Here is an 11271-nt window from a genome sequence, read left to right as displayed (position 1 = left end):
CGCAGGCCAGAATACCGGGACAACCTACTCGTAGGTCTTGTGCTGCTCTCTATCCAGCAACCATCAAGGCTGATAGGAACAGGGTTGTGTGGGTGACAATGCTAGGCAGAGCTCAGAACAGCACACCCTTGCAGTCAATACTGCCCGTTGTATCTCAAAACAGCAAGCTCTCAAGCTTGGGTTATCATATAGAGTGCGCGTGAGCCGTTTCTGTTGCGAGGCGGGTCGACGCTCGATCAGGTGTACTGTATACCGTCAGGCGTGCGGTAGTTTCGGGTACATCTCAAACAGGGACATAGTGTACATGACCGAAGCGGGCCCCGACCCCGGGGAATCTTGGCAGTGGCATTACAGTATCTAAAATCCGCTAGCGTACTGTCGTACTTCCTCGCTCGTACCTGAGTCAAAAGCAAAGCCCGCTTTTGGCCGGGCGTTCTTCGAGAAGGTTGGGGCAGGCACTGCTTTTGGGGTATCTACCACCCATTTCCTGCCGCTCAGTGTCGCTGGAGAGATCGCCACACCGCAATGGCGGCGGACGGACCATGTTCGAGCTGTGATCATAAGGGATAGAGCTATTGACAGGTGGATGATGTGAGGCACAGCAGACATATGTACTTGTACTGTAGATATGGTGTCGTACAAAGCACTTGCATCATATGATAACATGTACTGTGCTGTCTGCTGTACAGCACAATACAGTACAGTACAGTACAGTACAGCAGGGCAGACAACTGCCCGACATGTCTCCGCATATCAACTCTTGAACCTAATCGGTTAGGTGCGTTCGCCCGTGTATCCTGTGCTCCGAGATACAGCATCTGATACTGCAATATACCTTGATGGGGAGGCCAAACCTCTCAAACAATCAAGGAAGTCTGGAGTAAAGGGGGACGTGCGCTATCTCGCAACAGATCAAGCCGAAGACGTTATCTTAGTTGCCTAGAGCAAACTGTTATTGAGGTCCATCTGTCCACGGTGCAGTGGACAGATGACGAGGGTACCTCAGGTAGAAGGTGGCTTATCTCCAATCCGCCCGCGTGACTGACGCCGACGATCCCCAAGCTCCAACTCCAACCCTCAAGAGACGACTCGAGCCCATCTCTCCTTCTCTTCTTCTTCATCCTCCAACATCCCCATCTTGCTGTCTTTCTCTCATCTCCATCGCTTTTCATATTGTTCCGTCTTGCTCATACATCCATCTTCATCACATCAACAACTTTGGCCATGAAGACATTCATTGGCGCCTTCCTACCGCTGCTTGCGGTAGCCTCCCCCATCATCAACACTGAGTCACTCAAGTCCGACGTCTTCAGCCACGAGAGCATCAACAACGATGCAGCTCCCCTGATTTCATCAGTCGATGCCACTGAGATCCAGGATTCGTACATTGTCGTCTTCAAGGACCATATCAACGCCGCTTCTGCCAGCACCCACCAGAGCTGGGTTGCAGACTTACATGAGAACACCAAGTCCAGCAAGATGGAGCTCCGCAAGCGCTCCCAGATGCCCTTCTCTGACACTGTCTACGAGGGTCTGAAGCACACCTACAACATCGGAGGCTCGCTCCTTGGTTACTCTGGCCACTTTGACGAGGACGTCATCGAGGCCGTCCGTCGCCACCCGGACGTAAGTACTGTCTATCCTATCCTCAGCACAATACCACATTACAAGCTCGAGCTGACGATCATGTGTCCTGCAGGTTGCCTACGTCGAGAAAGATCAGGTCATGCACACTCTCACCGACCCTTCCGTTGAGAAGAACGCTCCTTGGGGTCTCGCTCGTATCTCCCACCGCGACAGCCTGACCTTTGGCACCTTCAACAAGTACCTCTACGCCTCTGATGGTGGTGAGGGCGTCGACGTCTATGTCATTGACACCGGCACCAACATCAAGCACGTTGACTTCGAGGGCCGTGCCTCCTGGGGCAAGACCATCCCTCAGGGCGATGAGGACGTCGATGGCAACGGCCACGGTACCCACTGCTCTGGCACTGTTGCTGGCAAGAAGTACGGTGTCGCCAAGAAGGCCAATGTCCACGCTGTCAAGGTCCTCCGCTCCAACGGCTCTGGCTCCATGTCCGACGTCGTCAAGGGCGTTGAGTACGCTGCTGAGTCACACAGCGAGAAGGTTGAGGCTGCCAAGGCTGGCAAGCACAAGGGATTCAAGGGTAGCACTGCCAACATGAGTCTCGGTGGTGGCAAGTCTACCATTCTCGACCAGGCCGTCAACGCTGCTGTCGATGCTGGTATCCACTTCGCCGTCGCTGCCGGAAACGACAACGCCGACTCTTGCAGATACTCTCCTGCTGCTGCTGAGAAGGCCGTCACCGTCGGTGCTAGCACCCTCGCCGATGAGCGTGCTTACTTCTCCAACTTCGGAAAGTGCAACGACATCTTCGCCCCTGGCCTTAACATCCTCTCCACCTGGATCGGCAGCGAGACTGCCACCAACGTCATCTCCGGTACCTCCATGGCCTCTCCCCACATTGCTGGTCTTCTTGCATACCTTCTGTCTCTTCAGCCTGCCAAGGGCTCCGCCTACGCCGTCGCCGAGATTACTCCCAAGAAGCTCAAGGCCAACCTCCTCTCCATTGCTACCGTCGGTGCTCTCTCCGACGTTCCTTCTGACACTGCCAACATCCTCGCCTGGAACGGTGCTGGTGTAGCCAACTACACCGAGATCGTCGCTCAGGGTGGCTACGAGGTCTCTGGCAATGATGCCTCTTCCCTCAAGGAGAAGCTCGACATCATGCGCGACAGCGTCACTGAGAAGATCAGTGAGGAGTTCAGCCACCTTGAGGCTGATGTCGCCAAGTGGATTGAGGCCCAGAAGGAGTGAAGGAGTCTTACGACATGACATGAATCAATCTGGGTGTGTGTGTGTGGCACACTCGATTTGCTATAACGATGTTGTCTGTCATAGCTATAGGACGATCTTTCAGAAGATCCCCACACATGAGCTTCCATTATGCCGATTCGATATGGTATCGCGATGTGCATTGCATTGGCGTAGAGGCCTGATGAGGCTGGCATCTTTGGTCATCATACATGGCACGAGATGAGTCCCGTTCGAAGTAATGGGTCCCTTGGCCGTTTGCATTTTTGAGATTAAGTCATGGTTTTTTATAGCTCAGATAGACGTGGAAGCTGAATGACTTGCGATAATTCTATATTTACATCATTCAATCGAATTAATGGTGACCTTGTAGTGATAGATGTTGTCCCGCATATCAGAGGATGAGCCAATCAAGGCATATCTTCATACTAGTGTATGCGGCCCATGGGGACATTTCGATCAAGTCGCGGGAAGTCGTGTATCTTTACATAACGCTACCAGATTTGCCTTGATCACCTTGCTCACCACGTTTGCGCTCTCCGTCGTTGACAACTACACCTGAGGTCCCGACCGCAAGGAAATCACATTTTCCGGATCCTGACAAGAATAACTTAGCTTGAGCTATAGGTAGCTCTGTGATGAGTATTGCGGATGTGATGCATACACAGAGTTTCGGTAGGTGAAGACGCAATGCCTGCCACATCAGCTAAGCAAGATAAAATCAAACGATACCATACTACCTGGTTGAGACAAGATGAATCAGTACTTCCGAACAGGTATCTTACCTACCTCAAGACGTAAGGTGGGCTTTAACAGAGATCTCTAGAAGGGTGCATGTGTCTGCATGTCAGCATGGGTACCTAGGTCTCCGTCGAGCCTTCCCTCAAAACGATACTACCCGATTTGTATAGAACGACACCTCAGCATCTCCTTCTCTGATCACCTGTTTCCCTCTGTAAATATGAATCTCGAAGGCATACTTGCATCTACTAACAAGCATCGCTTCGCCTCGAGCACTGCATAATTTAGACCTCACATATGTGAAACAATACTCACGCTGCTTGCTCTATCCTTGTAATCACTCTCGCAGGTCACTGATGCTCTCCCGCGCCAGCAGCGATGCTGGACTCCGACTCAGGCGTGCCAAATCATCTCCAACTGTCAACCAGAAGACGCACGCAAGCAAGAACCCTGTCATCGATCCGAAACATGCAGCGCTCGCTGCAATCGAGGCATATAGACGAGCGTGTGAACAAACTGAATACCTTGATCACCAGCAAGTTTCAGCGAGGACTCATAAGCGCCGAATAGGAGCATCTCGGAGATCCGAAGGAAGCCATTTCGAACAGAATCGCAGTGGTAATCGATTAGGATCAAAGCAAGCGGATGCAATATCTGAACATCCGTGTGTGAAGCAGCAGGAATCCAAAGATGTCTCCGAGACTGCTTCATCAACTGCCAGTGCAGGAACTACAATCATCACTCGGCGTAGGAAAATGATCGCTACAGACAGCTCCTTCCAGACTGTGCCCGAACGACAGAGCTCTCGAGTCGGCAATAGGGGTCAAGTGCATATACGCAAGTCACAATCAGAAATATATGACCCTGCAGTCACCCGAGATCAAACATCTGTTCTCGAGAAGTCTCATCGTAACACGTACTACCCAGACACACCATACAGGACAGCAATCGAGTCAAAAGATCCGCCTCCGATGGACTATGCTGCCTCGTCCTGGACTGACTCTCGCAGACCAAATCCTCGGGAGATGCAAACCGATGAATCGATCAAGGTGGCTGCCTGGGATGCTTACTTGCAAGATTTCCATCAGCGGAAATTAAATGTTCGCAAATCTTTCATAGCACCACTCAAGAAGCGCCTAACAAAGGAGATTACTCCTGTAGAAGCAATATCTCACGACAATAGCGTCCCTCCGTTCAACTCGGCTATCGAGTCAGACGATGTGTTTGCTGCATCTTTGAATCATGGCATGGAACACACACAGCCACTTCAGGTTGCAAAGCAACCGAGAGCACGCAGTGTCTCAGACTCATTGAAGAGCAGACTACAGAAGCTGATGGGCAAATCCAAACGAAGCCGGACCGTGTTTCCAGCACAACATGTCGAGGCACAGTCACAGCATTACCAGACAAGTAAAGGAAAGAGTTTCGAGCACATACTGGTTGTGGAACAACGATCTAGCCCATCTTTGCTTTGCCCAACGTTATCCCCGCCAGTTACTGTTGACACACGACAAAGTAGTTCAACGAGCTCTCAAAGTAATGGCGATGCCGCCACGGAGAAGTCGCGGGTCACAAGCTGGACCAATTCCACCGGCACCGAAACAAATCGCCAAACTGCCACACTTTCCTCCATTGATGAAAGCGGCATGATGACTGGACTCGAAAACGGGACAAACATTGGTTCGAAGCAGGGCCGTGGGTCATTCTTGGGAAGAGCTCTCAGGTTGCCTCTACGTAAGCTAAGTACGGCGGATCTACCACGCAAGTCTGAAGACAGCCAGCACTTGTATGAAGCACTTCAAAAGCAGATTCTGGGTCCAGATGAACTGACCCCGACTACGATGGCTACCTCGATCAACGACGATGTTATTGCGACAGAGACGGTACTAAAGGAGTATCTACCAAGAAGAAGCCATGGTAAACCTGCCGATATTCCTAGCGAGATAGTCCCGCCGCCTACGATCAGACAAGTCTGTTCAGAGGACGAAAGGGCGATCGCTTCTCTCCAAGGTCTTTCCGAGTCATCTCAGAACCTGGTACCTGCTCCACTGTCGAACATCTCGAGGAAGCCATCTTGGACGAGCCGTGCAAAGATCAACCCACCAATGCAAGATTCGGTACCTCCTGCCTTGCCGCAGCCACAGCATGAGGAAAACGATAAAGGAGCAAGACCATCCCACAACCAGCTAGCCAGCAGACTGGCCAAATCTCAGAATCGCTGGCAATCAGCCTTGGAAGAGCACTCACCGAATATATCCAAAGCTACACGGTACATCATTGAGGAAGAAGATCCATACAGCCTGCATTTGATATCGGCTACGCCAGTGTTGGATTATCTCCCCGTAGCTGTGCACCATGACCGATCAGCTCGAGACGTGGCAGCGGCAGAAGCTCCAGCTACGAAAGTAGCCACTAGGTCCAACATAGTCTCTCCAAGTGTATACTCGAGGACGGAAGACTATAGATCAGCGACCCCGGAAATGCGTCCCACGGACTATGGAACATTTATCACAATCACTGGTCGTGAGGTGAAGCGTTACTCCCTTGACTCACCCTCGAAGCGCAGCCCAGAGGATAGTTATATAGCCAAACCTAGTCATGACTGGAGAGCCTGGTTGAACACCGAGTTGCAAGAATTTTCTGCTACTCATACTCCCGAGGCGTTGTCTTTGACTGGTCACGACGAAAGTCCCGACATCAAAGAAAGTGGCAGTCTGTCGATAGGCTCGACCCTCCCTCACAAGTCAGCAAAGATGCTTGATAGTAGCAGTGAGACAATGTCGAGGGACTGTCATCACGAAGAGCCGGTCACTAGCGATGCAAGGAATCGACGACCTGCGTTCAGGAATCGTCGGTCGAGCATTATGAATGAACGCTATCCTATTGTCGAGACGGGACGCGTACCTAGTTCTGAGCGCAGCCAAGCTCCATCAAGTAGAGCAATACGTGGACACAACGGTCTGCCGAGCTGCTCAGAGGTCCTGACAGACGACAGACAGATCTCACGCGACCGATCCAGCACGCTCCCACGGTATACAAACGAAATCTCTGGCGGCACACCCATCAACGCTAGTCCTAGGGTTCGCGAACGACATTCGACTGCATTACTTGGTAGTTCTCGTCGAAGACCAAGCCAAGCGATTGGAGAAGTGACAAACTCGGAGCGCCCAACCAAAGCTAGCCACAAATCCGCGTTTGACCTCCGTGCCGTGTATCGCGGAAAGGATAGTAATGGCAGTAGCAATATCATAATCAAACGCAAGCCTATGTCTGCCTTGCTTCAGGACGATGACACACTTCGCATGATCTCTGAAGGACCGTATCGCCAGTCATCGGCAACGAACAAGGAAAATGACGTTCCTCCTTCGATTTTACATACGGGCGTGATAGACAAAGGCACTTCGGTCTATCACTCTTCTCGACCCACAAGCTCAAGAGGTTATCCTCGAGCCCCAATCGTTCCAGCAAATGGCACGAGCAGCAGTAGTGGCAATGCCTCTCCCGCACAGAAGATGGTTGACGACTGGCTGAGCTCGAAGAATACTGTCTCAGGGCCATCCGCTCCCACTGGCATTGGCTCTTCGCCAGCTATCGTTTGATGTAGCTTGGGGCCGCAAGCTCTTGCTTGCTGAGGTGGAAGGAGGAAGCGTTCTATGGTCGTTGAACATTATTGACACATCTGTAGGAAGTGAGTCAACGTCCACAGTAGATTATTTTCTATTCATTATGCTCCCGACGAAGACGTCCGTATCCTGAAAGTAGGGAGGGAGTCGAAGAAAACAAGATTACAATTTTTGGTTTCATAATACACACTATCATCAGCATTATTTTACTCTCATGACTCTTTCGCCAGCGGTATCCTAACAAAGGCATTCCGCGACCACCCATCTCCACCTTCCACAACGCGCTTCTCCAACTTGTAATGCCCGAGCTTGGGCAAGACCTTTGCCCACATGACCCAGTAAACGCCGCCTGCAGCAATAATGCCCCATCCCACCACACAGTGAAGATAGTAAGGCAGAGACTCATAGACATTCTGCTCGGGCGTCTCTGGCGGCACGAAAGGCGCAATGACGAGGTAGATGTTGGAGAGCAGGAAGAACAGCGCGACGGGGAAAGTGGCGCGCGTCGGTGGGTGCCAGTTGTACTGCTCGCGGTGTGTGTAGAGCCACAGAAGAGCCAGGGAGACGAAGACATTGACGACGCTCAGCGGGTAGGAGATCAGGTTCACAACTGGGGGTGTTGGTTAGAAAGAGAAATCTAACAGATCTGCCTCTGAGTGTGTATGTGTATCCACTTACTGAAATTATACGCATCACCAGGCGGCGGCGCAAGCATGATAATGACCGAAACGCACCAGTGCTCAAAGAGACCCATGAACGGCGCATTGAAAGGCTTATTACTAGCCCAAAGACGCGAAAACGGAAGGATACCCTCGCGACCGAGTTCCTGCACCAGACGGCCCTGCGAGAAAATGACACTGAGCACGTTTCCGAACGCCGACAGCGCGACGAAAACACTCATTGCGCGCTCGGCTTTGGGGCCGAAGACGTTGCGGAAGAAGGACGCGGCGAGGATGCGGCCTGATGACAGGATCTCGTCCTTGGGGACGGCGGCGAAGTACGCGATGTTCGCCAGCATGTACAGCACGCCGACGATAGCGATCGCAGTGGGCGCGGCGATCTTGAGCGTGCGCACGGGGTTCTTCATCTCCGACATTGCGTAGTTTGCGTTGCTGTACCCGATGTAGCTCCAGATGACATTATAGAGGGAGTTGACGACGCCGTAGGCGGAGCCCGTGGTGCCCTCGAAGGCGTTGGTGAAGTTGTGCGGTTTGTCGACCTTGAGGCGGCCGCCGAGCGCTGCGAAGCCCGAGCAGATGATGATGAGCAGGATGATGAGCTTGATGCAGCCCAGGAGGTTCTGCAGACGCAGACCCCATTTGAGGGCCAGACCGTGGATCAGGAAGGCGGCGGTGATGCAGGCGAGACCGACGCCGCGCTGGTTCCACCGCGTCACTTCCACGTTGGCGGCGTTGAGGATGTATTCACCGAACACGATGCTGTTGCTGCCTGCCCAGCCCAGCAGCACCACGTAGCCTGTGTATAGGCCTGTGACGAGGAACTTGGGCTTCGTGTAGACGAACTCGAGGTAGTTCTTCTCGCCGCCGTTGCGTGGCAGTCCTGTGCCGAATTCGAGGTAGACGGCCATGCCGGCGCATGCTATCAGCATGCCGACGAGCCACATGAAGAGAGCGAGGCCCACGCTGCCGGACTGGTTTAGGATGGTACTCGGCGTGGAGAAGATGCCGGTACCGATCATTCGATTGAAGATGCTGTTGGGTCATGACTTGTTAGATATGATGGGTTTACACTGGATGTATACATGCACGTGTGCATCCAATGGCCATGGGCTTGTGATAGAAAACGAACGACACCTACAGGAAGATGGCACTGATCAGGCCGATCTGCTTTCGCGACTCGCTAGTATGGTAGACATCGCCATGGGGGGTCTCGTCCCAGGCCTCTGAATCATGAACTCCAGGGGCCTTGTCACCAGAGGCAGCATCATCAGAAGTCCTGCTCGAGGCAGGAGAGCCAACTGAGAAAAGGCGACCCATCTTTTCCTCTTTCTTCAAAGTTCAGAGCAGAAGCACACGTTATACAAAGTCAAGCATAACAGAAGAGATAAAGGTGAATGAAACAAACGGTGGAATGCTTTTTCTTTCCTTCTTCTCAGACCTACATGATGATATATTTCTACAATAACAACGAAAGGGTTTTTTACAACTGGGGGACGACACTGACGCGATCTTTCTTTCGAAGGCGTCATTCTCACCATTGTCCTGTCGTTAGGCAATATTGGGAAAATGTTAAGTAACAAAAATACTATTTTGCCCTCGCCAATATCCACAAGCACCTTTTTTTCTTGGGTACTAACGTGAAGGGACGCTTGTACAAAGCTGCTGTGTTAGGAAAGAAACTCTCGCTTGGCGCCGTTGTCCAAAGTACAAAGTACGTACTGGATTCCTCGAATGTATCGGAGTGCGGCTGTCGCTACCTACTTGTACAGTGCCACTGTGGTGTTACAGTGGGATTATGCTACAATCCTGCGCATGATTATATCACTGTATCTCCCTTTTTGGGGCTCTTGTGATCGATCGCGTGATGTCTTGTAGTGATGATCCACCATTGACCTACTTGGATTTCGACATTGAGGCTTGCATGAAAGAGGTGGAATCTTGCCGTGCCTCGCTTACTAGCGGTTCACGTTTAGCTCAAGGGGTCTGGAAGCCTTACCACATCTCAGGGCAAGCTCCAGGAGCTTTGCTAAAGCAATGACCTACCTTAGTGAAGTCACAACATCAATAAGTTTTTGGTTTGTCAGAAGCCTTTTGCATTTCCACTTTTTACATCAACGATACACGTCAAGTACGCTGCAAATGAAAAATGCGGGGAGATTTGTTCTAATTTACGGATCTGTATATTCTACTCCACCACTTTGACGCAATATCGCCTCTTGACGATATGCGCCGGATATTGCGTTATTCGTTAATGTTGTTTTCCTGATCGGTCCAATAAAGACATCTATTTGGCACCGTAGACCTTGACGCGCTCCTCGACGGGCTGGAACTGCTTAGGGGAGAGGTTCTCGCGGGCACCCTCGGCTGGGCCACCGAAGACGAGCTGAGCGCGGAGGTCCCACTCCTGAGGAATGTTCCTACAAACACAAAGTCAGCACGTCTGTCTTTTTGACGGGACTCGAGAAAACACATACCACTCGGACTTGGCCTTCTGGTCGATGATGGGGTTGTAGTGCTGGAGGTTAGCGCCGCATCCCTCAGCCTCGAGGGCAGTCCAGAGAGCGAACTGGTGCATGGCGTTGGACTGGAGGGCCCAGCCAGGGAAGTGCTGTGCGTAGAGGGCGAACTTGCTGGCGAGCTCGTTGACGGGAGCAGGGTCGTCAAGGAAGAGGATCTGTGTAAGTCTCAAGTCAGCAACTGAAACAAAAATAACGTAGGTCCTTCAATTGGCAAAACTTACGGTTCCGTGAGCGGCCTTGAACATGTTGAGCTTGCCCTCGGTCTGGGCGAAGTTCTCGGCAGGCATCTGAGGCTTGAGAACGTCCTTGACGTACTCCCAGAACTTCTGGTGCTCCTCGTTCAGGAGAACAACGAGACGGGTGGACTGGGAGTTGAAGGAGGAGGGAACGTGCTTGATGGCCTCGGTGACGAGCTCCTGGACGCGGGCGTCGCTGATGGGGATCTTGTCGGTAAGAGGGTAGATGGAGCGGCGGTTCTCCACAGCCTCGAGGAAAGACATCTTGTTGGCCATTTTTTCTGTGCTGTAAGGGCGACGAGTAGATTGTTGTGTGAAGGATGATTGAGAAGAAGAAGTGACTGCAGGAATCGAAGAAGCAGCAGAGGACGAAGTGGTATAAGAAGAATGGAGGGCTGACGAAGCAGATACTCGAAGGGCGGTATGGAGATGTGGGGCAGTTGAACAAACAACCCGTTGTAACTTGGTAGTAAAGGGCGCTAGAATAGACATTGTTGCTGCTATCAATGGGCTGGATGTGTCTGCAAGACCGAAAGCGATGCCCGCTATTAGAAATGCAGCTATTATGGCGGCTGCGGCGCGGAATTGAGCGCGCATAATTCTTGACCCTTTAATTAGATAAGTAGCTTCTTTTGC

General features: G+C 51.9%; 4 protein-coding genes across 5 annotated transcripts; 2 read left to right on the top strand and 2 right to left on the bottom strand.

The window, feature by feature from the left end:
- Positions 1-1224: 1224 nt before the first annotated feature.
- Positions 1225-2839, top strand: AAFC00_007007 (uncharacterized protein; the record flags this gene model as incomplete). Its single annotated transcript, XM_069347054.1, has 2 exons — positions 1225-1626; positions 1700-2839. 2 exons carry the CDS (start codon positions 1225-1227, stop codon positions 2837-2839), a joined length of 1542 nt encoding a protein of 513 aa, XP_069199926.1.
- A 1094-nt stretch (positions 2840-3933) lies between these two features.
- Positions 3934-7176, top strand: AAFC00_007006 (uncharacterized protein; the record flags this gene model as incomplete). Of its 2 annotated transcripts, none has more annotated exons than XM_069347052.1 (1): positions 3934-7176. In XM_069347052.1, the coding sequence occupies one exon, from the start codon at positions 3934-3936 to the stop codon at positions 7174-7176; it is 3243 nt and encodes a 1080-aa protein (XP_069199924.1). The 2 variants fall into 2 exon arrangements, with proteins under 2 accessions (XP_069199924.1, XP_069199925.1); XM_069347053.1 differs by having other exon boundaries at positions 4333-7176.
- Positions 7177-7412: 236 nt separating this feature from the next.
- On the bottom strand, positions 7413-9197 carry AAFC00_007005 (uncharacterized protein; the record flags this gene model as incomplete). The annotated part of the gene is made up of 3 exons (XM_069347049.1): positions 7413-7810; positions 7879-8912; positions 9019-9197. The coding sequence occupies 3 exons, from the start codon at positions 9195-9197 to the stop codon at positions 7413-7415; spliced, it is 1611 nt and encodes a 536-aa protein (XP_069199923.1).
- Positions 9198-10164: 967 nt separating this feature from the next.
- AAFC00_007004 (uncharacterized protein) lies at positions 10165-10911 on the bottom strand (the record flags this gene model as incomplete). The annotated part of the gene is made up of 3 exons (XM_069347048.1): positions 10165-10297; positions 10355-10554; positions 10621-10911. The coding sequence occupies 3 exons, from the start codon at positions 10909-10911 to the stop codon at positions 10165-10167; spliced, it is 624 nt and encodes a 207-aa protein (XP_069199922.1).
- Positions 10912-11271: the final 360 nt, after the last annotated feature.

The sequence above is a fragment of the Neodothiora populina genome, assembly GCF_041146345.1.
Source record: "Neodothiora populina strain CPC 39397 chromosome Unknown canker_contig_8, whole genome shotgun sequence".
NCBI lineage: Eukaryota > Fungi > Ascomycota > Dothideomycetes > Dothideales > Dothioraceae > Neodothiora > Neodothiora populina.
The sequence above is the reverse complement of the archived record's forward strand: the minus strand, read 5'-3'. Positions and strand labels throughout refer to the sequence as shown.